Consider the following 27,974-nt stretch of genomic DNA (forward strand, 5'->3'; position numbering starts at 1 on the left):
TAAGGCACTTCCCAACCCGTGCATTCATTTGGGATGTGTGATGATTTGGAGAAGGCCATATATGGACAAAATAAAGGACAAATTGAGGGCACTCCTTGTGCATTCAGAAGAGTTTGGTTCTGTTCAGCTCAAACCAAGTCCTCTTTCCACTGAGAAAAACAACTCTGCAAAAACACCACTTCTGGTGCAGTCATTTGATGTGGAGTTTGCTTTGTCAACTGAAAGGCTTTTGTGTAAGGAAGCTGGGGAAGTTGGTCCAGTGATGACGGTGGCTCATCCTGTGTTTGTTTAATGGTTAGGATGCTGCACTGGAGAGCTTTGGAAGGAAAAGCAACCTCGTTCTCCTTCATTGATGGCTTTGGGGTTGGGTGGCTCTGCTGGAAGATGTGTTCTGGCCGTGCTTCCGCTGTGGAGACGGATGGGCCACCACAACGTGCTTTGGTGTATGGGAGCGCTGTGGGGTTTCAGCTGGCGCTGAGTCTGCTGCTGCTTGTGCTGCTTGCTGTGGGAGCTAAGGAGCTGTCAGAAGCTGAGAAAAATCCTAGCTCTGGTCTAGAGAAGTGTTAGCCTTTCTTGGGTGTGTTAGCCTTTCTTGTGAAGCCAGGAGTACTGAAGAGAGAAGTGGTCAAGAGAAGAAGTGTGATAAGAAGAAAAAAAGATAGACCCAGATAGCATTTGGGAGCCAGCCAGAGTGTAAACAAATCATCTGGGAGGTGAATTTGGAGTGACAGCAAGTGAGGAGAGACTGTGAATGGATAAAAACAAGAGAAGGTAATTTAAGAGCATGGATATATACTGAGATCAAGAGGAAATGTTATCTTGATCCTACTGTTTGGAAAACTGTAGGAGGGAATATGTGAGATGAAATGGAGGAGATGGGTGTATTTTAGTCAAAACATAGAGAAACAAAGCCTTATCATCCCGGATGGGATGGGTGGATAAAAGGAAGCCATCAGGGTATGTGTTTGAAATTTGGTAGCAGGATGGAGAGGGTGTAAATGTGTGTAGTAGGGAGGAGGGATTGTGTATTTATAGTTCCGTTAACGTTCTAACTGTGTCAAAAGGACAAGATCTAAGCTAAAGGATTAGGGAGCCCAAAGAAATGTCGAGTTTGAGTGATAGTCTGACCGTTCAAAATTTCCAGAGTGCCAGTTTAAAATTACTGCACTGTGTGTAATAAAAAATATTTAAAGGAAGTAAGCATGGAACAACTATAAAATGTTTGCTTTCAATATATGATAAAGTTTTCTTTGCCTCCTTTGCCATGAAAGTGTTTTGACAGATGACCTTTTCAGTTTCCAACGTGGAGAAACTAGTTGTGAACAAGAAGAAGAAATAATGTCTCTTATATAGCAATGACTTGTTCTTGCCGTTAAAGGTGTGGGTAAAAATATGCATATGCTTGTCAGCTGTTGGAGAGTCAATGGGTCATTTTAGTGGAAATAGATGGCCATTAAGTTGAATTGATTCTGTTCTGCTTCGCAGTTGAAAGATGCATGAGTGTTATGCAGTCTGGGACTCAGATGGTTAAGCTGAAGAGTGGCACCAAAGGGCTTGTTCGTCTCTTCTACCTGGATGAGCACAGGACCTGCATCCGATGGAGACCGTCCAGAAAAAGCGAGAAGGCAAAAAGTAAACTTTTAATATTTCTTTTACTCTCTTGGGCAATTCAGTAATAGAATGTGAATTACAAAAGGAAAACTGAACAATATTTTTTGGATCAATTGAATAAATGCTTGTTCGTGCTTATTTTAAATGTGATGTTATATTTGCATGAAGGTTTTCAAGAGTGTGACTAGACTTTAACCACCTAAAAGTTCAGGATTACGGAAGGGTGGAGGTGTAGTTCAGTCAGATGTCAACGTTTTCCATAGGTTATGAATTAAGAGCAAAATGAAGACTGACTCGATAACAAACTATGCTGAATTCTTTTCCATGTATACATCACAAATGTAAACACAGAACCTAGAAGAGCTTAGATTGAGGTTTCTTAATCTTAACTGTGATAATTTGCTTTAGGCATTATTACATCTCAAAGTTATTGTGTAGCATTATTTCTTGTTGAAAATGTTCCTGCTGCTCTGTTTTGAATTGGAAATTCAAATTAGTTGTTTATTGATGAAAATAAGGACTAGAAATTCACATAAATGTCACGGAGGCTTGATATTAAAAACAAGCAGTTGGGAAGGCTACAGATGGTGGCAGTTGATGTTTCTGGGCCAGTGTATAGTGACTGAGAGCTGCTGATTTGAACAGCGTAGCTGTTTAGAGCTATGGTGTTGGGAGCTGTGTCACCCAATTACAACGATTGGCTATCCCTGTTTTCCTGCGGTAGAAAGCATCGCCATCGTGGGTGCAGTCCCTTTGGAGCCACACAGTGTTTCACTGATTGACAGAATCCATTTGGCATCTGTCTCCTCAGGCTCCCCTTTAAGTAGCCTCCATCCCTCGGATGCAGCAGGAAGCACTCAGAGCCTTGCTGTGACCTGCCGGTACCTGCAGCGACCTGCCTGCGAGGCAGCTGTAGTGTGCGCGTGGCATGGCCAGAGCGAGGGTACGAGTCATAGAATAGTTTAGGTTGGAAGGGACCCTAAAACCCATCCAGTTCCACCCCCTGCGGTGGGCGAGGACAAGTACCACTGGCTCAGGCTGCCCAAGGCCCATCCAACCTGGCCTGGAACACCTCCAGGGATGGGGCAGCCACAGCTTCCCTGGGCATCCTGGGCCGGGGCCTCACCACCCTCATCGTGAAGAAATCCCTCCTCATGTCTAGCCTAAATCTGCCCCTCTCCAGTTTATACCCATTGCCCCACGTCCTGTCACTCCAAGCCTTTATGAACAGCCCCTCTCCAGCTTTCCTGTAGCCCCTTCAGGTAGTGGAAGGTCGCTGTAAGTTCTCCTCAGAGCCGTCTCCTCTCCAGGCTGAACAACCCCAACTCTCTCAGCCTGTCCTCGTATGGGAGGTGCTCCAGCCCTCGCATCATCCTCGTAGCCCACTATTTTTAAAACCTGTTGAAGGTACATTTGCAGCTTAAGCCTTGAAATCAAAAAGCCTTTTAGATTGTGATGATGTTATATTGCAAAATGTTTAATGAGTTTTAGCCTAATCCAGAATCACTCAGAAAGGTAAAGAAATTAGGTGGATATCCAAGCATGTCAATTTTTGTTTTCCCTTCTCCCCACAGTTATCATTGATTCCATTTACAAAGTCACCGAAGGGCGACAGTCTGAAATCTTCCACCGCCATGCGGAGGGGAACTTTGACCCAAGCTGTTGTTTTACCATTTACCATGGCAATCACATGGAGTCACTGGATCTGATTACGTCTAACCCAGAGGAAGCTCGCACCTGGATCACAGGGCTGAAATATTTGATGGCTGGAATAAGTGATGAGGACTCGCTCGCTAAGCGACAGAGAACACATGATCAGTATCCTTTTGTACGCCTGAGCTCCGGCTTCTAATTCGATATTTCTGGCATGGTTTATAGTGTCCTTTCACCTCCTGTTAAGTGACCAAAAGTCTTGCTGTTGATTGCAATGGGAACTTGAGTTATGGGTTTGATGTGGACACTTATCTGTTCAATCAAACATCGGCTGTGCCTTGGGGACTGGTTTAAACTGCATTGAAGTCAGGGAATAGACTTGCATTTTGTAATGGAATTCTTATTGAAGGGTCAAAACAGTCATTTCTAGTTCTGTCAATAAATACTAACGCCAGCATGATTTCAGGATTGCTGTCATCTTCTGTTAGCCCAACTGTGCTTTTATTCCTCTTCTACAAATTGCAAGATCCATTAGAAGACACTGTTTTCAAGATGTTACTAGTTGAAAACTTGAATTTATTATCTTCTACACAGTTGAAACCCAAAGGTTTTGGGGAGTCTTTCACTAAACTGTTTATTAACTCCTGGCTGTCTCTGTTTCTGTTGGTCAGATGTTTGTGTGCTTCTCAGCCTCCATTGATTGTCAGAAGCACAAATCTTTAAAGCTCCTTAAATATTTGTTGTAGCCTAGTAACCAAAATGAACTTGTGAAGATCACATCCATTGGATGTTTTCTTGATGTGTGTTCTTTCACACCAGTGCTGACAAGTAGGTTAGATACAAAGAACATCCTTCCCTAAACCAAAAAAACTCATCCCCAGCACACACTCATCTTGATTAACACTGTAACCTGTCTCTGATGTGCAGAAATCTGCAGAGGTCACTTGTAAATACTCTTCCTGGAGAATATACACACTTCAGCTATTTTTAATTAATCTTCTCAATGTTTAATTCTGATAGAAGATAGGCACAGATCTATTTGGGGGATTATATTGCATGCTCTGTTGCACACATACTCAGCTTGCTATATTTATCCATGACTTTTCTGAGCTGCTGTGTGTTTTCTACTGGTGAAACATCACTTCAAGTCTTGTTTATGTTATCAAATGTGCCAGCTGGAAGACTGAAGACAATATGACTCTGTACCAGCTCCAACGAGTGTAAGAACTTGGCAAAAGCTGCGTAGGGGTATATGTGCAAAGAGAGGGTGAAAGGTACTGGCTAGGACGTGGAGAAGTTCAAGTAGAATGGAGGGAGAAGTAGAAGGAGGTATCTGAGCAAGCCCAGCAGTATTTGGAAACTACAAGACTACACTTGTGGGGAACAAGTTCCTAGCAGAAATGAGCACAACAGGACTGGTATTGTGAGCCTACCTGTGAATCATTGTCGTAAACCAGTACTGCTTTAATCACTTGAACGAAACTGTGGCAAGGACAGGGGGAAAATGCTGGTTCCGTGTCACCTCAAACCCATGTAAACATGCAGAACATCCCCAAAAAAGGTTATGTTAGAGATGAGCCATATGCTGAGTGAAGAATAGTCCCTTGTTTTCAGAATTTGATGGCTGCTGCTTTATTTGATGCTGTTTTGTCCTTGTGAGGAGAGAGACAGTAAATGTATGAGTGCTATCCACTTCCTCTGGGCAACTTATGTGATTCTGTGGAGTCGTTGCTGCCCATGGAAGGTGTGGCACAAGGTGAGAGCAGAAATATTGTAGAGAAAATAGTGGGTAAAGAAGTTGTTTGGAGATGGAAGAGTTACAAATATATGGATGAAAGATCTGTGTGACGGTCTTGGAGGAAAGAGCGTGGAAAAATAAGAATGGTTAATTTTTAATGAGGTTCTTATGGAAACCACGGGCTGGTAATAATGTACTTTGGCTGATTTCACAGTGTCTTCCTTCTATCCTCTTGCGCTAGATTAACATCATCTCTGATACAAATGGCTGTTGAGTCGAGTTTCAAAACCAGCAGCGCTCAGATATAACTCCATGGAGATCACCAATCTTAGCTGCACCAGGTACAAAGTACAATAGCAAGTTGATACCAGAAAGCATATAGTAGTAAAAAATGCTTTACTTTGGCATCAGCGTGAGGAGAACCATGTAGATAGCATCAGATCTTTGCCAGGAATGACTTTATTGCACAATGTACCCCAGTAACTCTAGTGAAGGCTGTGGGAAGTTTTAATTCAAGTGTTTTGCCCAGATGTGCTAACTTGAAAAAGACATGTTTGTAATGTTCAATTCTTCTCTCTAGAAGGTGTTAAAATTCTCTTCTGCCCAGAATAGCTGGGGCAGAGTCTTGTTCTTCTGGGTTTGTCTTGTACCTTACCTGCCCACTGCTCTGCCTTCCTCCTCTGTGAGGAAATTGCCCTCTTGCACCTTTCCTTGACGTGTTTGTAGCTGGGTCAAACAGACCTTTGAGGAGGCAGACAAGAATGGAGATGGCCTGCTGAATATTGAAGAGATCCACCAGCTGATGCATAAACTAAATGTTAACCTGCCCCGCAGGAAGGTCCGGCAGATGTTTCAGGTTGGTGGCCTCTAACACACAGAGTTGTTGTAGTAAAGTAGTGCCTGTTTGGGGCTGTGTTTGGACAGACCCAGAGTACGATCTGCAAGTTGGGTCTTAAAACTCTGTCCTTTCCAACACTTCACAGACTCTTTCCAAGTCTTAGGTTTTTTGTGGACAAAGATGCATCAGAACAATGTTTTAACAACATGAACCACATATAAGACAATATATTAATATTACTTTTTCAGATGCATTATTGTTTTCAGTGCTGTGAACGGAATTGTTCTATGCTGGCACTGATGGACCATGAAATACTCTGTTTCTATTGGAAAATTTTTTTCATTTCCTTTATGGAAAATTATTTAATAGAAACTAGCTTTATGAAAGTAATTAGGTTTTTTATAACAACTTCTTCTTATTTAGCCAAAATAATTTTTTTTTTTTTACTTCTCTTGGTTGAAAACAGTTACTATTTTCCTCTTTCTAGCAGCCCTAGTGTTTACTGTAGGAAGGGAAAGATAAGCCAAGGACATAACGGAGAGCAATATAAAATCATCTTAACTCTTCAGAAACAGTACCAGCCAAAAGCTGGTTTGCAGTGGAACATGGGGAAGTTGAAGAGACTTTTATGATCAAAAATGCTTTATTTGCCTGGTATAAAATGTACATTAAAGATATATCTGTGGAGTATAAGTTACTCCCCAAAGACCTGAGAAGTGTGGAAACCAGTGGGCTTGTGTTATGGAGGTGAATTTGGGTTGTACCTGTTCCTATGAATTAGTAATGTCACTTAAGATATATAGTAGTTATAAAATGATTTTAAATTCCATTTGACACCAGGGTAGCTGGGAGGTATTTTCTTCTTCGCTTACTTGCTGTGATCTGAGTGCATAGCACTAACAAAGTGTAATGAAATGCATCTCCATGAGATCCTTGGGTTTTGCTGATATTGTTGACTGCTGCAGGAGAGGCAGAGTTGTGAAGCCATGTACTGAGAGGAAAGATGTTCCTCTGCACAGCTAAAGTGTCTAGGAATGAAGTAGGTCACGCTAGCAACCACCAGCCTTTGTATAATTAGCAGCAACTTTTGGTTAAAAATAAGCTACTGTGCTTATTTTTATTTTGCTATATTTGCTGCCAACCTATTCCTGAATTAATGTCCTAGACCTTGCAGACATGTTTAAAGTTAAGGTAGAATATAAAAGGAGTTTTAAAGGTTTGTTGGCTTTTAGTCATTCAGAGCTCCATCCTGAAGGCCTTCCTCCACAAGCAGTGCTTTGTGTCTGCAGTCCTATGGACTTCCTGCAGTCCTATGGACTTCCAGGATAAGGGGAGTGGTGCAGTGTTCATTCCATCTGCTATTAGACCAGCTTTTCTTCTGTAGAAGAAGCAAGGTTGGACACCAACTGGAAGATGTTTCTTGAGAAGGGAGAAGTGATAGCAGCATGAGGATGCTCTCCATCTGGAGAAGAGCTTGTATGTGTTGTACCACTGTAGAGACAAGCCAACAGGTTCCAGGCCAAAGCAGTGGTAAAAGGACTCTGCACAGAATGTGTTTTGACCTGCACTGAAGGAAGCACTGTTTTTAACAGCACATGATTTGGGAAAGGCAAGGGGATTTCTAACTACAGGGAAAAACCATTATATACAGCTCTGAACGAAGGGCATTATTTGTGGGATCAGCAGCAGATTTCTACACGTTGATTTCACTTTGTCCCCATTATTTGCTTACAGCCTCAAACTTAGCAAGAGTTGTAGCTTCCCTTAAGTTCATTTTTGGTGGAGACCTACATAATGTTTGACAGCAGTTCTCCAGAATATATTCTTTGTTTTGAAAATCCAAAGCAATCCTCTTAGGCAGATGTTCACAGTAAAAAGCTTGTATTAACATGCTTAAGTACTGTTTTCTTTTGCTATATCTGAGGATAAACAAAAACTACCATCAAGACTAGGGCTGTTGGGCATATATTTTGGTGTGCAGTCTTGCTGCTGCAGACTTGTCCCCTCTACAAAGTACTGACAAAGGGTTGAGAGTGTTGTGGTTTGAATTAACGTATATTTAAGACTGATACTGTTGTAAATGTTTTGAAACATCAGACCCTGTTGTTAAGGGAAGCCACAGGGTGAAATAATTATGTTTCTTGCTATGTTTTAATCCAGGATAACTGTAGGGCATGCAGGAGAGGAACAGAGATCAGAATAAAGCCCATGGTGAGCCTCTTTGCATGAGAGACAAATTCAGAACTAAAGATGGAATTGAGACTTTCATTGGGAACCTGTGGCTTTAGAGTAGCAACTGTTTTCACAAAAGAAATCAAATAGATGAAATAAATTTGCAGTTATTTTAGCCTACTGGGATTTGAGTCTGAACAGAATCTTGCAGACTAGAATTTATTAAATTTTTGTTCATTACATAAATCTTGTTCTGTTTGGTTCCCTGAATTCCCCTGTGTTTAGCATGCTGATCTGAGTGTCTCTACCCCGTAGGAAGCAGACACGGACGAGAACCATGGAACTCTCAATTTTGAAGAATTTTCAGTGTTTTACAAGATGATGTCCTTACGTCGAGATCTCTACTTACTGCTGTTAAGCTACAGTGACAAGAAAGATCACCTTACTGTTGAAGAACTTGCTCAGTTTCTAAAGGTGGAACAAAAGGTATGGGAATACTATGCATCCGTATGTATACGTGTGTATATATTTACACATATAGATACATTAATGTAAAGGGAAAGGATTTTATGGAAAAGTTTAGCTCAGGACAGGGGCAAAGCATAAACCTTGTAACAGAAAAAGAAATCTAAAGGCTTTATTGTTTTTTAAATACTTCCAGAAAGAATTTGAACCTCTTTGGACTCTATGGTAGAGGAAAGGCAAGCGTAGGGCAATATGGTTAATGTTTGTTTGCTTATAATGGCCTTCAGGTAACATCCACACTTCTTAATGACAGCTGATTATCGTGTGTTTTAGCATGGTTGCTTCCTCTGGCATCACTTGCCTGGATTGTTTGTTGGTGTTGGAGGGGAATATTTGTATTTCCAGGAGTTGGCTTTCATGAGTAAAGGTCTTGGGAGATGTACTCTAAGCTAGGATGCTATGCAATATGTTTTAAAGCTAGAAACACTTGAGGAAATAGGAAAAGCAAACCGTTTCTGACTGTTATCTAGAAATGGTTTGCCAATGCAGGGCTTAATGTGGTGACAATTCAGGGAAATGGTTATGTTTATATATCCTTTCCTGTAAGCAAAGTTGAATCCTGCGATAGCGTTCTGTGTACCAGGAGTTCCCAAGGATCAGTAGTAGCTGAATTTGTAAGGACTACTGCTTTTTTTATTAAGACAGCTATTTAAATATTGGTGAAGAACCACCTCCTGAATGCGGCCTAAATCTCCACCCAATTTTAAGGGAAGGTTATACTTTCATGATATAATACAAAGGTGGATTTTGTATCAATCTGGTTGAGATGTCCAGGAGTCGATTTTCTTTTCCTTCAGCCTTCTTTCCCAATTTTTCTTCAGGAATGTCTGTTTTCAAGTCATTCCTTACAGATGCGTTGAATGTACATAAAGAAAATTTCACATCTGAAGGTTGCTCTTTGATCTGAAGCTCCTCAGGGAGAAGCAGTTGAGAGGGGTGAAGTTCAAGGAACCACAGGAACAGACACACTGATAGGGAATTAAAAAAAATAATAAAAGAAAGCATAAGTAACTCGGGAGGCAAAGTTGGGTGAAGATCAGAGGCTTTCCCCCAGTGAGCTTATAAACTTGCTGAACAAAAATCGGTAGTCATCCCTAGATCTGTTGCTCCAGTGGAGAATTTCCTGCCCATCTTGAAAGAGACTGGACTACTACAAAAACTCACTGTGGAACCCATGGAGAGAACTTGTGTGGTGGACAGTGAGGAGCACAGAAGGACCCCTGTGATCTCTAGGACTCTCGTTTGCTTCTGGCAGTTGCTCCTGGGTTGTTTGCTCACCTGTGTGTCCTTGTGGAGTGTTATTCAAAACAACCTCACAAAAATTACTAACATCCCAACCTACTTGAGCTTCCTGGGTGTAGATGTCATGTTTTGCCTGCAATCACTGCACAATCTCCTGTGCCACTCTGGGGTCCTGACTGCTTTTTCTGAGTTATCCGTAGCATAAAATATCAATAGTCTGTGCTGGTTTGCTCTGGAATTTCCCCCTGTTGGCCGCTGTGGCAATTCCCTGGCACATACAACTCCTTAGTTCTTCCTTTCGCCCCCTTGGAACATGAAGCACTATCACGACACTGATCTTGCTGTGATAGCCTCAACACACAGATTCCTACAAGCAATCTGATCCTGGCAATTCTACTAGTTACAACTTTAAAGCACAAAATGTTTTTATCTTTTTCCCTTTATGCTGTTGTCCTAAGTTTTTCCAGCTCACTGCTTTTTCTTTTGTTTCTTTTTCTTTTTTAATCCCTGACTTCTACTTGGGTGTCCTTCAACGTGGAGCGCCCTTGACAGCAGCAGCAAGGTTGACACTGATGAGAAAGCAAAGAAATGCTCTAGGGAGGACATGTTCATGGAGATGCTGAAGTGTCCAGAAACAGCTGAAGAGTAGTGGTGTGAGGGGTCACTCAGGGATGTGGAGCAGAAAAAAAAGTGAGAGAGGCAGAAGAGCTGTCTTTGTGGGTGTACAGGGGTATTCTGAAACTACTGATGCAGCAGAAAAATCAAGTCGACTGTCAAGTCTGGCATACTGCATCCTCTTTTCGTGTCTACACATTACTCTAAACGCTGAATGCAGACCGGGCTGTCGGCTGTAAGTGCTCTGCTCAACAATATTCCTCCCCCGCCCAAAAAAATAAAGAAGAGTAAAAGCATGATCTCCTGTAGAAGAAACTCTGACAGTGTAGTTTAGAAGTACCTTGTGCTTTCTTGACCTCCTCCCTTTGGTCTTCCCACTTCCCAGCACTGACAATGTTAGAACAGCTTTACCCTTCAGTGTTTTCCAAACACAAACACAATACAATGTCCTGAGGTAAGGCAAGATTGCCTTCAAAGGCTGATAATGCTTCAAATCATAATGGAGCTCTTAAGTGCCTTCAAACAAACAGCATTTTGCTTTTGCTCTTATCTGGCCTCCTCTTCTCCAGGCTAAACAACCCCAGCTCTCTCAGCCGCTCCTCGTCAGACTTGTTCTCCAGTCCCTCACCAGCTTCGTTGTTCTTCTCTGGACATGGTCCAGAGCCTCAACATCCTTCTTGTGGTGAGGGGCCCAGAACTGAACACAGGATTCGAGGTGCGGTCTCACCAGTGCTGAGTCCAGAGGGAGAATAACCTCCCTGGATCTGCTGGTCATACCATTTCTGATCTAAGCCAAGACGCCATTGGCCTTCTTGGCCACCTGGGCATACTGCTGGCTCATATTCAGTCGGCTGTCAACCAAGACCCCCAGGTCCTTCCCCTCTAGGCAGCTTTCTAGCCAGACTACCCCTGGTCTGTAGCGCTGCATAGGGTTGTTGTGCCCCAAGTGCAGGACCCGGCATTTGGCCTCGTTAAACCTCATGCCATTGGTCTCAGCCCAGCAGTCCAGCCTGTTCAGGTCCCTTTGCAAAGCCTCCCTACCCTCCATCAGATCCACAAGATCATGTTTAGCAGAAGATCAGTACACAGATTTATGCGATGACTTAGTACTTTGTGACATTTTACACTGACATCTTGCACTGAAATTGGAAGAATGTCTTTGCATTGATTTGTTTTGACTTTTCTTGTAGAATGATTAACTGTGAACAACTATAGCCTAAAGCATAAGAGCGCTGTTGCTGCACTGGTGGTTTGGCATCACATCTAGGAACACCTGTCATTGGTGGTGTTCTTCTCTAACTTCTCCTTTCTTTTTTTTTTTCCTCCCCCATCTTCTCTTCTGCTTCACATTCCTTTCTCTAATTTCCTTTCCCATGAGAATGGGAAAGGAGAATAGTTCCCATTCTTAGCTTGTGGGTCTTTATAGAGGAGATCTCCCATTTCCTGGCACCGCAGAGGACATTAGATTTTCGGCAATAGATTTATCTGACCTTCTTCCAAGTAGACTGGTGAAATAAAAAGTGATTTCTTCCTTCTTTGTTCTACCCCTTCACTGAAGATTAGGGCTAATGTTGCTTTTTTTTTTTGTACTTTTGTAGGATCTTATTTTAGGAAAATTAGTTCATTTGCTTGAAGACCAAGGTCTTCTTGGTCATCCAAAGGCTGATGCTTTTTTGAAGGACATATCTGCATCGAAATTAAAGCTTTTAAACACAAGTAGAGAAAGTAACCCCGTATCTAAGAGAACGGAAGCTCCACTATTGCCCATCTTCAGTAATGCATTTATTTAAATATTCAGCCATCAACAGAGATCATTACTATTTGATATTATTTCTAGTGGACTACTTCAAAGCTTAATGAAAACACATTTAAATCGGTAGGTAAAGCTGTTGTCTCTCTTAAGCTACAGTTAAAAAGCACAAATCAGTGCACTTTTCTGTAGCAGATGCAGCTTTGGAGTAGATTAGACATTTTTGTTCCTAGAGCACACAAGTACCCTGCCACTCAGCCATCGAGGATAATGAAAAAGTTAATTCTAGACGGCTTGTGCTGAAGAGGGGCCTGCTATGAACAGTGTTTGCAATCAAACAGCAACAACTACTTGAGCTAGGATAATCAGTTATTTTCTCTACTGAATTGTTCTCATTCCTATTATCCTGTGTAATTTCTGCAGGCGTCTTATGATTGTTGGCTTAGCTAGGAGATAGAAATAAAACGTTTGGAGAGTGAAATAGGCTGAGCTGTGCTTTCCTTGTGCAAGAGAAAAAAAAGAGACAGAAGGGTGAAGGAAGGCAGGCTGAAAAAAATCAAGTTTTTCAACTTGAGTCACCACATGAGTTTAACTGCTTGCTCGCTTGCCTTCTGTTATTATACTTCTAATACAAACTTGTCTATTTTTTCCCCTCCTTTGGTAATTTTTCATACTTTAGGTGTAGCCTTTTAGGTGTTATAAGGTCAGTCATGTCACTCACATTTTCAAGGAGGATCTTGGCATTTGACAGGATCAGGCTCTTAGGGAATACCAGATCAAGAAAGTCAACCGACTTTTAGATTTCTGTATAGCTGGATGCTGATGTTGGGAATACTGAGCTGTGGGAAATAATGGAAAGTGCAAATACATCAAAGGCTGCAAACACTGGAGTAAACAGAATTGGTTTTGCCATCTGAAAGAGAAGTCCATTAGTAGGAGGTTGGATCACAGAGGGCCCTTTTTTGGATTTAAGCAATGAATATTGTGTAATCTGCAGGATGAAACCTCCCTCCTGCCTTTGCCTGAAGCAGCCGTGTTAACGGAGATGACACGCTATCTAAGAGGGGACTGCATGTTCCTTTGCTTCCAAACTGGTGTGCGTGTCAAGGTGTTTCAGTTGACTTTGGCAAAGGATGCAGACTGCAAACAGTAAATGGAATAATGGTTCAAGTAAGCAGACAAAGGCCTTAGTGTCATCGTATTGTTAGTGGAAGAAATGAAATACACCCACTCTTACTTCTCGCTTTGGCTCTCTACAGCATAAGGAGGGCAATGGTGTTAAATAAGATGAGATGAGTGATGGAAGCTACTTCTTTCTTTAATTTTAGAGGTAATATAATTGTATTGTGATATTCCAACTGACTAGTGATAGCCCCACTAGTCGGTTAGGACTTCAGTTGTGGGGTAGTTGCGTCTGGTGACAAAACTCCAATTTGTTTCAAAAGAAATGCTGTTGTTCATTTCAGAATCTAATTATTTATCTCATAACCTGTAGATTACATTGAACTCTCTGGGAAGTAATGAAATCATAGAACTGGAAAATGCATCAAAATGAAATCAAACCCTGTCAAATCTTTTTGCATATTTAAGTAGATTATATTAAAGAATATAACTTCTTAGTTCTCATTTTGGTGCTGTTGCCCAGTGCATTTATTATTAAGCACACTTAACAGCAAATTTTCATCTTTAAGCTAAAATGAGACAGCTTTGAAGTGACCACTACACCTCACTCCTATTTTTCTCCGTGAGGCTTGTGTGGCACTGACAGAAATCAAATCAATTCAAATCAAAGTCTTAAAGTCCTTTTACAGCAGCGCTACTGACTGTCCTAGTCATATTTGGTTGAACTCAATATTTGATCATAAGGTTTTCCAGCTGGACCCGGAAGCCTAAAGTAGATTTTTGACATGTTTTTGAGCAGATGAATAACGTGACACCAGAATACTGTCTTGACATCATTGAGAAGTTTGAAGTATCGGAAGAAAACAAGAAGCAAAATGTTCTTGGGATCGAAGGTAAAGTTTTTGATTTCAAAATGAGTTTTGTCTTGATATACCGTAGTGGATTAGCAAAGTTTTAACAACATTTTGGTGTAGCTTGTGATATTTGACTGCAGTAGAAAGTTAGATAGGAGATCATCAGCCGTCACTAGTGTGTGTGTGCGTTTTTGAGAGACATGGGAGAGACAAGAGTAGGTGGGGTGAATATACAGCCATACATCACAGCCATCACATGCTAATGTGAAAGTCTTAGTCTTGCATGAATTTATTGCTAACTGTGTAGATGTAAAACACAAACATAAAACATCCTGTACCGTATATTTGATACTGTAATCTGTTCTGACTGCAATAATAAGAGCAAAGTTTTCATTTTGCTCTGTACCTGTAGATCTGGAATTGCTCCTGTACAATCCTTTCTTTTACTTTTATGTAAAATAAAATGCAGATAGTTGCATTTTCTTTGGGTTTTAATATCTTACCTTGTTTTCTAGAGCAATTGTAGGTGGTATATTTATGTAGAATCCAACTTAATATTAAATCAAAATCTGAATTGGAAGAAAATAGATTAAATGCCTTGGTGTGTTAATTTGCCTAGAAGACAGCTTTCGTGAAGCAGCATAATTTATATGGTGAATTTAGGGTGGGAGGGAGGAGAAACGTTCCTTTGGGCGGTAGTTAAATCCTGAGTATGGCCTCCCAGATCTTAAACAAGCTTCTGGTGTGACCCTGGGCACTGCGCTTCAACTGAGATAAGGAAATCAAAATGATTAGGCTACGGCATTTTTAAAAATACTTCCAAAAGCATTTCTGTTCCTTTCACTGCTGCTGCTTTTATGTTTGAGTTACTTCCAGGGCTGGTATTGTTTGCACTACCCTTTGGAAATATTTTCCATTTCTCGTTCTCAAATGAGGGTTTTTTTAAAACTTTCTCTGTTCATAGGGATGAAAAACCAAGTACCATCTTCTCACATGAACTTAAGGCAGGGGGAAAACTGTAAATGAGAGTGGAATTGGTTAGCACGGCCCCTGATCTCTGTGCTACAGCACAGCCCTTTGGGTACCTGCTACCTTGTCTACACAGTATCTTCAGTGTGGGCGATGCTTATTTGCAGCAAAAGAGGGGTATTAGGAGAGCCAGTGTCAGCAGTAAACTTAGGGGGAAAAAACATTTAATTCCAAGTCAGGATGTGAGCGGAGCTCCTGTTTCTGTCCCGTGATCTCTATAAGTTGTCAAATCTTTCTTTAACTTTGGTAGGAGTGTGTTCTGTTGTTTTGTTCCTGACGCTGTTGCTACCTTCTGAAGATTGCTTCTCAAATTGGGACCCGTGAGGCATCAACAGTGGCATGAAGTCCTGGCAGATCTGCCCAATTCCAAACCTGTGCTCCTGCAGGCATCATATCCTGTATCATTTCTGCCCAGGGTTTGAGGGATTTCCCCTTCCTGCTCTCATTTACAAGACTTGTGATGGAGCAGAACGGGATAGCTCTTACCTGTTGCCATCACAAGGGTACATTGTGGGAAATATGGTATGGATCTCTGTCCTTTGCATCTCACTGAATGTGAAGCTGAGGTTCCCTCCCTTCCACCTACCCAGCTATATTCCTCTAAGTGGATCACTCGCCCTCTGAGGCACAACTCAGCATCCCGGGAAACGCGGACCGAGGCTGCCCAACTATTTGTCCTACTGTCTCTGTCACACTGATGCTTTAATGAGAATCTAGAGGGGGTAGAGGATACCGGAGGGTTTTTACTTGTGTGGTTTTGTCATCTGCCTCTTTGGGGGTCTGAATGAAACATCAACAAAAATACACCGGGCAGTGGCTGGGTTGATCTGTGTTTTTTTTCAATCTTCCCTTGTAGCTGCTATTCATTATTTTTACATTTCTCTTAGAATCCTACTTTATTTTTTTACTTTTAGTTGTTAATTGATTTCTGAAGAGGCTTAGTTCAACGTCATGTTTTGCAAATGCTTGTTGGGTTGTTTTTTTGGCAGTCCCGAGTGTGTCCTTCTAGATTATATTTCCTTCTCTAGTTCAGAGCTGTTTGAAAATTGGCTAGGGACAAGAGATTGGATCTTGGGAATGTGTACTTCTTGAAGGTCCAGAACTTCCGTAGGCTTCAAAAAGAAATACCTGTGTGTGTGCCAGCAATGGACTGAGTCTGTGCAGGCTCTTCCGTTTGCAAAGAACCAGGCGAGCTGCAGACAGCAGTTAATGTGCTGGAAACACGGGGTTTAGGAAGATTAATCATTGCTATGTGATTAATCCAGTGGTTTGAGACACGAGTTAGCACTGACAAGCATTAACAGAAGAAAGTGTTAGAATGCAAATCATTTGCTTGGTAAGATATTTTGCAATATCTTTGGGAAACTGTTTCTCTTTGTTCAAAGGTTTCACCAACTTCATGCGCAGTCCTGCTTGTGATATATTTAATCCACTGCATTGCGAAGTGCATCAGGATATGGATCAACCCCTTTGTAACTACTTCATTGCTTCATCTCACAATACATACCTCACCGGAGACCAACTGCTGTCCCAGTCCAGAGTGGAAATGTACGCACGAGTGCTGCAAGACGGTTGCCGATGTATTGAAGGTATGTTTTTAGTGTAACTTGCTGGTTGTGAGAAGTACAACAGATGTTTTGAAGCTCAAAGTCAGAGGCAAACTCAAAACATTAATGCTTCACTGACTGGTTTTCTGTCAGTCTGAACAGGACTTTTTTTGTTGGGAATGACCTTTTTAGACAAAATTCATAGGCACTGTTTTCTCCTGCCTGCTGCTGTGTTGCTGTGCTCTTCTTAGTTTGTTTTCAGTTGTCCCATGTTTCTGTGAAGCATTTTTTTGTTGCATAAGCCCCACTAAGGCAATGGGAGGCACCTGTGGCCCCACAATTACAACAGAGCCGTCCTGGTTGTTCTGTTTTGTGGTTCCCCCGTGCTGGAGGTGACTGCATCACACGAGTGCTTCTTAATCCATGTTGCTCAAAACTAGCTGAGCGTTTTTGTGTCATAAACTGAATGGGAAAGCAGGTGTTAGCATATGGAGTTCCCTCTGTGGATGCCGAGAAAGGTGGAAAGTGCCTGTAGGAGGATGACAGTGAGCAAATAGTACCTTCTGTCAGCACAGCTGTGCATCTGTCACCATCTTAGGGCCAAGAAACTCAGTTTGGGTCTGCCAGTAGGATGCTTTTTCATTGTCTGGATGCTGGTGGAAGAAAACAAGGTGCTGTTTGTCTGATAGCCCGGAGGTTGGGTTCAATTCTTGTTTAAGTTTTACATGGCTTAGTAACAACATATTAGTATTTTTCTTTAGAATATTATCAGTGGAGTAAAGTCTTCAGTATAGATTTTTTATGACTGCTATTAGAAAACTCCTCTCTGGAAAAAAAATTGTTAATTAAAAATTAATTGGGGAAAGTGAACCTGAGAAAATGGGGTGATCGATGACTGTACTTTGCCTTCTGTGGGAAAGTTCACTGCAATGCATGGTAGCATCTTCTGCCTAACCTCAAAAACTGCTGCAGGTACTGTACAGCCTAGTTAATCGCACCTTCTGGCTGAAGTTCTTAACTTCTTGTGTCAGGCAAGAGTATTTACAAGTCTGGTGTAAATCAGTAATTCATTAGGAAAAATATTACTGTCCTAGTCCATTCTATGTGTGGTGAATTTGATGCTACTCTTACTATAGTCTATTACAAAATTGCAAGTTTAATTGGGAGTGGGAAAAGACTAAACCATTTTAAACAGTTTGTCTTGAGAAGAAGCTTTCCCAAGAGACAGGTCTAAATGCTATTTGACCTATTACACCTTTGTAATTTTATATATGAAGAAAGAAACTCAGTTTAATGTAAAGGGTAAAATTAGTTCTAGGTTGCAGATTTCTCATTTGATATAAGGAAAGACTGTCTCGTTAGCCTTAACTCAATTGGTAGGTCATATTGGACTGGATGAGAATTGCTGACACCTGCGTGGTTGAGTAATGTTCATGAGTTCTGCTGGCAAGCAAGATCAGCAGAAATGTATAATAGCTTTCTTGTCTTAATAGTGGATTGCTGGGATGGTCCGGATGGAGAGCCAGTTGTGCACCATGGCTACACCCTCACCTCTAAAATACTCTTCCGTGATGTGGCAGAAACTGTCAATAAATATGCCTTCGTCAAAAATGAGTAAGTGTTGAGTCGGTTTTGAAGCTACATTTGTCCATTTTCTGTAGTTAATCCCATGTCAAAATCAACAACCAACATTGGGAAGTAGGTATATTCCTTTAAACGCCTTGAGGAATAATGGGTTTGATTTTCAACCAATATTGGGAAGTGAGTATATTCCTTTAAACACCTTGAGGAATTATGTTGATTCTGTTCCCGTTTATTGCCTGTGTCATATTTATGGTTTAAATACATGAGCTCTTCCCATCAATCAACTTAGAAAGTCAATCTAAGGTAGAGAAACCTTTTATGTGTTGTAAACTCGATAATATTTTGAATAGTCTGAAACTGTTGAATGTTTACAGGTTATTTTGGCCCTTTGTTTGAACGGAACTTCCCATTCGCATTCACAGGGAAATTACCCTTAAAAATCAATACTATAGTACACTCTACTGTATTTCAGCAGGGAAATTGAAAAGCTGTCTCATACATAGTATGAGGAAACACTGAGATGTCGGGGAATCATAGAATCACAGAATGGTTTGGCTTGGGAGGGACTTTGCATCCAGTTCCAACCCCCTGCCACGGGCAGGGGCACCTCCCGCTGGACCAGGCTGCTCCAAGCCACATCCAACCTGGCCTTGAGCACCTCCAGGGATGGAACAGCCACCACTTCCCTGGGCAAATAACAGTTTATTATGAAAATAATGGAGTTTGATGGTGTATATATAGATATACAAAACAGTCTCAAATCATGAGCGAGCATATGGTTAGAGAGAATATAGGGGAAATGCTTGCTGGTGTGCGCTGATGGGTAGGGCTGGAGGGAGAGGGCAGAGTCACCTGCAGGGACTGGCAGAGGGATTCTGGCAAAGCAGAGGTTTGGGAGTTCACATGTCGAGTCCTTCCTTCCAGGCTGAGTTTTTTTCCAGACTACTGACAATACAAAAGCAAACTGCTTAAAGCAGTTTTTGTGGTAAGCTGTGCAGTCCTTCTCTCTTAAAACACAGTGATGACAATGGCTCGGGGTTTTCTTTCTAGGTTTCCAGTGATCCTGTCTATTGAAAACCATTGCAGTATTCAACAGCAAAAGAAGATCGCTCAGTACTTGAAGGATATATTTGGTGACAAACTCGACTTGTCATCTGTAACCACTGGAGATTCCAGACAGCTTCCTAGCCCTCAAGAATTGAAAGGGAAAATCCTAGTGAAGGTAACTTGCTACTGGCAGTGTGTTCAAAAGGTAGCAAAAGTCAGCATGTGATGTTCATCCTAGATTTTCTTTGGCTTTGGAGAGCCTTTCAGCAATACCATGTGGAATCCTACAGTGGCACTGAGTGAGTTACAATTCTGAGCTTTTCAGAGATATTGAAACAGAGCTTACCTTGCATGTGGTGAGCATCCCGGAGTACTTCTGTAAGAGTTTCAGCAGGGAGGTGATAGCAACAGCAGTGGAAAGAAAATTTCACTTCCTAGAGCATCTGATCTGAGGGTCTTAAAGTGAGAAGTGCTTATGTTTAAGCCTAGGTGCTGAGTCAGGAGACCAGAAAAATGACATAAAATGCATGATTAGGAATCGGAGGAACTGTCACACAGTTACCTGACCCTGTTACTTTATCTTTTTTCTGAAATCTGTCTGACTTGCTGGTGGTGGGTTTTGTTCTGTATGGTTCATATCCCCGTAGTATCTAAAGCTTGTCCTACAGTCCCTCCTTGGACAAAGTATTTTGGAGTAATCTAAAAGCATCTGAAAATTTCTTGCATTCCCCCCTCGCTCTGCTCTGAGCAGTAGTTCATGAAATGAGGCTCTTGTCATGGTTCGTCAGCTGTGTTTATGAAGGAAGAGCACTTCAGAAGGTAGCTGTGAGGAGCAGTAAGAGAGGAGGCCCTTGAGTGGTGTAATTAGTGTTGTGTGCAAGATTAATTGTTTGAGCCTCTCAGTATAAAGGGATTTTCTCTGAAAGGAATTTCAAAGGCCAAGATGGATATAATAAAGAAATGCGAGGCGAACCTTTGAGAGGATGATTAATAGAGTTGTGGCTTATTAGATTATCTAATGTGCTTTGACACATGGGAGCGATTGCTGCGCTTTGAGCTCCTGAGGTACTGTTTTTCCCCCCCCCCTCCTCTGTATCAAGCTGGCTACAAGGATTCACGATTTTGGTTTGATGTTGGTTTGAACATCTTTAAATGTGTAGTACAGAGCTGACCCTGTATTAGAAAGCCTTTCAGTGCTCAACTGTCATTTTGAATTTCACTGAATCAGGTTTTTTGTGTGACTTCTGGTTAATCAACTATGCAAGCAGGGAGTGCTGGTGTTTTAGGGAGTAAAATGAACTAGTATGTAAAGTTAGTCATGCAACAAAACCCAGCAGACCTGGCTTGAAACACTGTCAGCGCACAAAAAAAGCAAGAGAGGTTTGCTGCTGTGCTGTTCTGACTTGAACATTGGAGCTGGTCTTCCTAGCACGTTTGGGTTTGTAACTTTAGTTTGATTCTTCAGCTAACAGTAAGAAACCCTGTGAGCAGGCACAGGTTGGTGTAGAGCTGAGCTCATGTTTTCAGAGTGAGGAATACTATTTCAAGTACCACAGTGCCTCTTCACAAAGCTCTGTCTTCCGTCTCCTGCTCAATGTAAGAAGCCTTGTTGGGAAAGGTAAAATGTTTCAGAATTAGGTTCTTGTTGAGAAACCAATTTCTCATCTTTTTGCTATTATTTTTGCTCTGTTTTTCTGCGTTTTCCTTTGAAACACACTATTGATTCATTCACCAAACATTTTCAAGTAATGGCATAACTTTCATCTTGCTAGTGTACATAAAGAATAGTTCAAGTAATACTCGTGGATTTAAGCCAGTATAAAGGTGCCTGTGTGAAGTGAGTTCGACCCACTCATTAGCAGGGCAGCATTATGCATTTCAAAATGCACCCTGTAAATCAATGCTTTTCATTCCTACAGAAGTCTGAGTGCAATTCTTATCTACCTCTGTCACTGAAACAGGTAGCCTGCCGACAGTTCTGCAGTCGGTGAGGAAGACAAAGTAGTAAACCAAAAGTTTAATCGGTGATTTATTAAGTAGCAGACGGTAAAGCGAGGGGCAACGGCCACAGGTTACAGCTTGGGAGAGGTGCAGTTTGGATGGCAGGAAAAGCTTTTTCAGCTGTGAGTAGTGCAGCGTGGGAAGAGGGGGAGCGTGGGAGAGTCTCCACCCTTGAAAGTTTGCAAGACTTGTCGAAGTAAAGCTCATCTATAGGTGGTGATGATCCTCCGTTAGTTGCAGATGGGACCAGAGACCTTCAGAAGTCCCATAGCCAACATTTCTAAGATTCTGTGGTTGAACTTCGTTATAGGTGGTCATACAGGAGAATTCACTATGAATGTTCTAGGAAGGATAATTGATCCAGTGACATGTCGGAGCTTATTTTTTTTCTTACCAGAAGTATCCAATAACATCTGTGTGATGCTCACCACTCTAAGCAGATGCTGGCAATTAGACATAGAATAAAGTAGTTCCTTCCTAACATAGGTATATGCCATTCACAGCACTGGGTTAGCAACTGATTTTGGATTGCTAACTACACCCTTGTATGAGCATGAGATATTAAATAGACTTCGCTGCTTCTTTCATGTTTATGGCTGCTGGCAGTGAGTTCGTTTATGTCTGCATTTTCTGCTCTAAGGATGAGCCTATAAAAAAACCTCAGCTTTTGATTTTTCTTTGAGTTTTATTTTAAGAATAGAGCAGTCTGCTTGCTAGGGGTAAGCCTGAAATACCTGGGAGTGAACCCAAGCAAATCTTCTAGACACCGGCTGGCTTGCTCTGGAGATGGGAGATGATATGCTTTTTTTTTTTAAAGAGCTTGCAAAGATCATAGAATCATCAAATAGTTTAGGTTGGAAGGAACCTTAAAGATCATTTAGTTCCAACCCCCCTGCCATGGGCAGGGACACCTCCCACTGGATCAGGCTGCCCAAGGCCCATCCAACCTGGCCTGGAACCCCTCCAGGGATGGGGCAGCCACAGCTTCCCTGGGCAACCTGGGTCAGGGCCTCACCACTCTCATGGTGAAGAAATTCCTCCTTATGTCTCGTCTAAATCTGCCCCTCTCCAGTTTATAGCCTTCAGTAACAAACTCTTCCAAATATTGAAATGATCACCTGTGATAATCTGGAGCCAGTTTGCGTGAGACTCTCTGAAAATGAATTCTAAACTCTGGCCACAATTTACATAAGGAATAGTTGAGCAATCGGCTATTTTAGTCTTTGCGTTATATAACACTGACCATGTGTGCATTTTTTGTAAATATTTTTTTCTCATTTTAGGGTAAAAAGTTACCGCACACTCTTGGAGCAGATGCTGAGGAAGGCGAAGTTTCAGACGAGGATAGTGCTGATGAAATTGAAGATGACTGCAAATTAAAGTACTGCTATGTATGTGCATATAGGTGGTTTCCCAAACTGTTACATCTTATGTTCTTTACTCCCATATTCTGTAATCCTACTTACAGTTGGTAGCAGATATGAGCTTTTATCTTTGATTTCTAGTCAGTTCTTAAGATACAAAAGTTCTGTAATTCCACACTTAGTTATGGAATGGTGTTTTTCATGCACTTCGTCATTTAAATTATGTAAATAACAAATATAAGTAGTTTAGGGACACTAGACTGTAAAATTGGTGCCAGCAAGGTAAGCATGCTAGACATTTTTCAGGTACAAATGTGTAGTACTCCAAGGAATGGCATGATGGAATTGCTACACAGTTTCTAGATGAAAATTATGAAAAGAGACCTAGATATGAGAAAATTGTGCAGAGGAAGGAAATGCCGGGAGTGCTGTGTGACCTGAAGCATGTAATGCTCCCTTGGGCTGTCCCAGAAGCAATGGGCGTAATAATTTGGATTTCTTAATGTCTTTCAGAGTAATGGTGCAACTGAGCACCAGGTGGAATCTTTTATAAGAAAAAAACTGGAATCTCTGATAAAAGAATCCCAAATCAGGGACAAAGAAGATCCTGACAGCTTCACTGTGAGAGCCCTGCTAAAGGCAACTCATGAGGGTTTAAATGTTAACCTGAAGCAGGTATGTGGGTTCTCCTTCTCACGCTTTGTTGAATACTACAGTGCGATGTGTATCGCGCGTTTTTCAGATGAGAAAGCTGATAACTTATGAAAAACGCCTGAGGTTTTGTTTACCCAAAATGAAAGCTAGAACTATTTCAGGAAAATATCTAAGGAGAGAACTTGAATGGTCAAATATAAAGAGTATGGTGTTCAAATGTTTTCTGATCTGGTTTATTCCTTGTAATTGATTAATTCAGTAAGTACCAAGTCAGGCTTGATACTAGTTTGGATTTACTGTTGAAACTGTCGGCTCTCAACCTTAACTGAAGGAGAAAAGGACTTTATCTGCTAAGGCTTCCTTCTGTGTTTTACAGAGACTTCCGGCCTTAGCTAGGAAAAAAGTCTTTGAACGTAGATATTGACTTTCTTGGACCTGAAGAAACCATGCAGTGCCCTCATTGTTATGGTAGCCAGAAGTGAATTCCAACTCAGCCCTGAACAGGGAATAACTGGAGTTCACAGGACTTGCTGAAATGTTGAGGGAATATTCTTCAGCACCTTTAGGTCTTTGGTTTGCTCTTTTGAAGATGAAGAGAAGTGGTTTTCTAACAGAAAAAACTAGATACTGCCAGGAATTATCAAACGGTTGTCTAGGGGCCTAGCTATGAATGTGAAACTTGGACTTCAGGCTGCCTATGGAAAGTCTATGTTTATTTGTTGGGAGATTCTCCTCTTCCCAGCCTTTTCCTTTGTGACTATTTTCAAGTATGCTTTCGAATGTTGTGTCTTGTTATTGCCTGCCTGCTTTCGCTAGACTGGTTTTTCCTTATGGCTTGTTGTTGTCTTGAGTGTTAATGTTAATATTTTTCCTTATGTTAGAGGATTGCTAAGCTACCAAGTGTATAAAGAAGTTGGAGAAGTCCTGTAATGTGGCTTTAGATTTGAATTTGTGTTCACAGATCAGTATTTTGTGTTTAGACTTTAACTCGCTTTCATTCTCCCTTGCATTCACTGTGATTTTCTAATAGTGAATCAAGGTGACATACAAGAACTTATGTTAGTTTAAAACTATATACTTTAGAGACTGTAGCAGACTCTTTAAAAGATACATCTGAAGGTATCTAGTTACACTTTTAATTGCATTTTCTTTGCACAGAACCTAGACACAAAAGAAGGTGGAAAAAAGTCTCATAGCCGATCATTAATGGGCAACTTTGGTAAACACAAAGTAAGTACAATGAGAGACTATTTGCTGTTGAAGGTCTGACAGAGAGATAGGATGTGTTTTATTGCTTGAGACAAGCATGGCATGTATGGAGGTACTGAGGAAAGACTGTTTCCACTTGATATACTTGTTCTACCAGCAGTACAGAGAACCCTTTGAAGAGGGTCATGCAAACTCAAAAAACCCAAATCTCCTCTCACCAAAAAGACCATCTTTACTAGTGATGTGAGATTGCTGATTTTCTGATTGAGCTTGCAGCAGCAGAGCAGCATTTTAGACAAATGCCGTGGCATATTCTTGTTTTTCAGACCTCTGTCCACCCAGCCAACCATGTTTGTTCCCATCGAGGTCCAGTTTTACCGTTTCACGCCCTGAGCAATGCTGCGCAGAGTGGGCTGCTAATGTCCTCACACTTGCTCTAAGGGACTGCTGTGACTTAGCACTGGCTTTGGGCTCCTGCTTTGTTAAATGTGTGTTCTTCCCTGATCTCTTCGTGGTTTTTGCATATAGTATTTATGTGTTTGTGGAGCTGCTAGGTCAAATGATCTGCTTCGCTGGGTCTTCACTGTGGCTTCTCTGTTGAACCAAGCAAGAGCAAATACAAGGTGTCGTTTTACAGCTGGACAGACAGCAGCCACCGAAAGGGACAGTGCACCCACGTTTCCCCCCACTCTCATATCCTGACAAATGTGTTCCTGTCCTCCTCCTCCCTATTCCCACGCTCCCACGATGCCTCAAAGCTTGGATTTATTGAACATAAAGTATCAGTATGAGCTGATTCAACAGAGAGCTTCCTCCCTCCCACAGCCAATGAGCAAATACCAAGTAAGTAGATCAGCAGATAGGCACGTTGGGGAAGAGACACTCAGCAGGTCCACAGCCGAGTCACTGTGCCACCAGTGGCTTCCTCTGCCCCTGGCCTGCTAGACGCCTGTATTCCTCTTCAGTGCTATCCATGGTAAAAGCTGGAGTCTGTAACTGATAATCTGAGCAGGAAAACGGCAATTATGAAATACTTCATAGAACTCAATCAGCCATCAGTCTCTCTGTCCTGAAGCCAGCTAGGAGTCATCAGAAATTCTCTAGGCAGACAATACCAAGAGTCATTTTTGCCCTTTGATTATAAGCTTACATCGGTTCAAAGTGGTTGTATTTCTCTCAGCAGCTTTAGCTAAGTGCACATTATTCAGTCAGTATGTGGCAAGATCTGCGAGTACCTGTTCTGCACTGTAGTGGACACTTTGTGTTGTAACCTGTGCTCACTGACAGGAAAACAAATGCTGTGGAATGAGGTGTCGCAGACAACACTTAGCCACTAAAACCTGCTGATTACACCGAGGGCTGGGAAGTATATCAATAATTTAATTACTTCAGCTAGTTATCCTAATGGAGATAGGAGGCTGGAATGCCCATTTCCGTCATCTCTGATGGACAAATAAAGACAGCGTATATAACTATTGATTGCATTGTAGACTAAGAGGCAGCAGGGTTGTGCAGTAACTTCTCCCTCATGCCTTTCTAGCTAAAAGGATGCTTGGGAAGGATGGTTACTATCAGTACTTTTGCAGGTACAGAGTTTCTTCATGGAGATATTGATTTTTGATGTTTTTAGCCAGCTCCAGTGCCAACTGTATTCGTGTATAAATTCTTTAAAAACTGCCAGTGGAGGGACGAAGGTGCAAAGGCTAACAATTCCTGCAAGTTAACGGCAGGAAATATCTGCAGTCCAGGCCTTCGGATTCCAAAACCGACCCATGCAAATGATTTCCAATACAGTCAACTTTATTTCAGCACTAAACACAGCAGTCTAAACAATGTGCATTATTGGTGCACAGCCCGAGAAAAGAAATCTGTGCTCAATTAGCCATGTGATCTAAAGGATAAGGAGCTCTCAGTTGCATTGTTAATTACCTCTTGAGAAGGGAATTAAAGACATTCTCACTTGAAGCTACAAATCCTATCTTCGTTATATCTTGTTACAAATGATGTAATGTTGTTGAAATTGGAAACTGTTAAATAATATCTGCCTAGGAAAAAAAGGTGCTTTTGAGATATTAATCTTTTTATCATAACTATTTGCTTTGCTGTATACTGTAATAATTTAGAACAGCTTGGATGCTTGTACGTGCTGCTTGAAAGGCAGCAGAAAGGTGATGCTTGAAAATCTTGCCCTGACTGTTCTCAACTTTATAAATGAATTTGTTAAATGAATTCTTAAGTTTACAAATGAATTTGGAGTTGGAGGGACATGCACATAGATAGGTGTAAGCAATGCGCTGTACATGTCAATCCTACTGTGTGTTACTGTTGAAATAGGATACAATCCTTTAAGAATTCAGCAGGACCAGTGCTATAGTACCGGAGACAGCAGAGCAATGTTATCCCCTCACATCAGGAGAGACTGGGGGAGAGAAGCTGCAGAACACACGGTGGCTTGGCCAGTGTGTAGAAGTAATTTTCTTGAGGGTTGGATTTGTCTGCTAACCAGCAGATGAACCTGCTCCGTTGCTGCAGGCTTGGATCCTTGCAGTCAGATGAAGTCAGATGCTTTGTGTTGTCTTTCCTTCTTCACATGAACAGAAACGCTTGACCTACCACCCAGGGGTTTCTGCTGTCGAACTCCCAGGGGCCATTCTGTGTCCCTGTAGGACACTGGTCTTGTGCTGTAAACCTGCTGCAGCTCACCCACCCACCCAGTGTTAGTTACAGTAATGTGAATTTATAGAACCACCCCTTAAACTGACAAAGCTGTGTTTGATTCTTTCCTGGCAGAAAGCTGTCAAGGCAACGTCCAAATACCATAGTACATCGGATGATGAAGACAGCCAGCAAAACTCCTCTGGAAAGGAAACAGGGCATCTCCACAGGTGAGCTATGAAACACTGTGGTTTTACAGCCCGGTTAAAGCTATAGGCATGTCACTACTATCACTGTGTGTTTGGTGCTGCCTCAGGGAAGTCTGTTCTTAAGAGCAGGTCATTTATGGCACTGCTGTTCGAGTATATTTTGCTGTGACTTCTGTAGCTCAATATTTTGATTGTGTAGATTTTTATAGGCTGCAAATAGCAATTACCCTTGAACTGAAAAGAAATATGACAGTAATATTCTTCTAATGGAAAAATGCCAATCTACATTTTGAAGGCTGTAAACAGCACTCAAAAACCCCTGTCTAAGCTAAATAAGGGTACGCTACAGCCCAGCCAACTTTATTACATTTGAGAATGTCAAGAAAAAGCAATCAAAAAAATGCCATTGAGAATGCATTTGTTGTCACTGAAACATTCCGTTTTCAGACAGCTCAAAGCTGTCTGTCTTGATTTTGTTGAGAAGAGCTGTGGTGCGGCTATTTCATTATGTTGTAGATGAAAAATTTTGTTTGTGTCGTGTCACTGTAGAGGTAC

General features: G+C 41.6%; 1 protein-coding gene across 10 annotated transcripts in view; it reads left to right on the forward strand.

The window, feature by feature from the left end:
• The window catches only part of PLCH1 (phospholipase C eta 1), a 76,615-nt gene that overhangs the window by 35,803 nt on the left and 12,838 nt on the right, over positions 1 to 27,974 (forward strand). For all 10 annotated transcript variants that reach the window (XM_054074891.1, XM_054074886.1, XM_054074884.1 and 7 more), the window contains 12 exons: positions 1,486 to 1,632; positions 3,186 to 3,429; positions 5,729 to 5,858; positions 8,328 to 8,498; positions 14,066 to 14,159; positions 16,535 to 16,738; positions 18,190 to 18,310; positions 19,331 to 19,502; positions 22,612 to 22,719; positions 23,206 to 23,367; positions 24,505 to 24,576; positions 27,346 to 27,440. In XM_054074891.1, the coding sequence (XP_053930866.1) occupies positions 1,486 to 1,632; positions 3,186 to 3,429; positions 5,729 to 5,858; positions 8,328 to 8,498; positions 14,066 to 14,159; positions 16,535 to 16,738; positions 18,190 to 18,310; positions 19,331 to 19,502; positions 22,612 to 22,719; positions 23,206 to 23,367; positions 24,505 to 24,576; positions 27,346 to 27,440 (1,720 nt within the window). The remainder of the gene's footprint in view (positions 1 to 1,485; positions 1,633 to 3,185; positions 3,430 to 5,728; positions 5,859 to 8,327; positions 8,499 to 14,065; positions 14,160 to 16,534; positions 16,739 to 18,189; positions 18,311 to 19,330; positions 19,503 to 22,611; positions 22,720 to 23,205; positions 23,368 to 24,504; positions 24,577 to 27,345; positions 27,441 to 27,974) is intronic.

The sequence above is a fragment of the Cuculus canorus genome, chromosome 9, assembly GCF_017976375.1.
Source record: "Cuculus canorus isolate bCucCan1 chromosome 9, bCucCan1.pri, whole genome shotgun sequence".
Taxonomy (NCBI): Eukaryota; Metazoa; Chordata; class Aves; order Cuculiformes; family Cuculidae; genus Cuculus; species Cuculus canorus.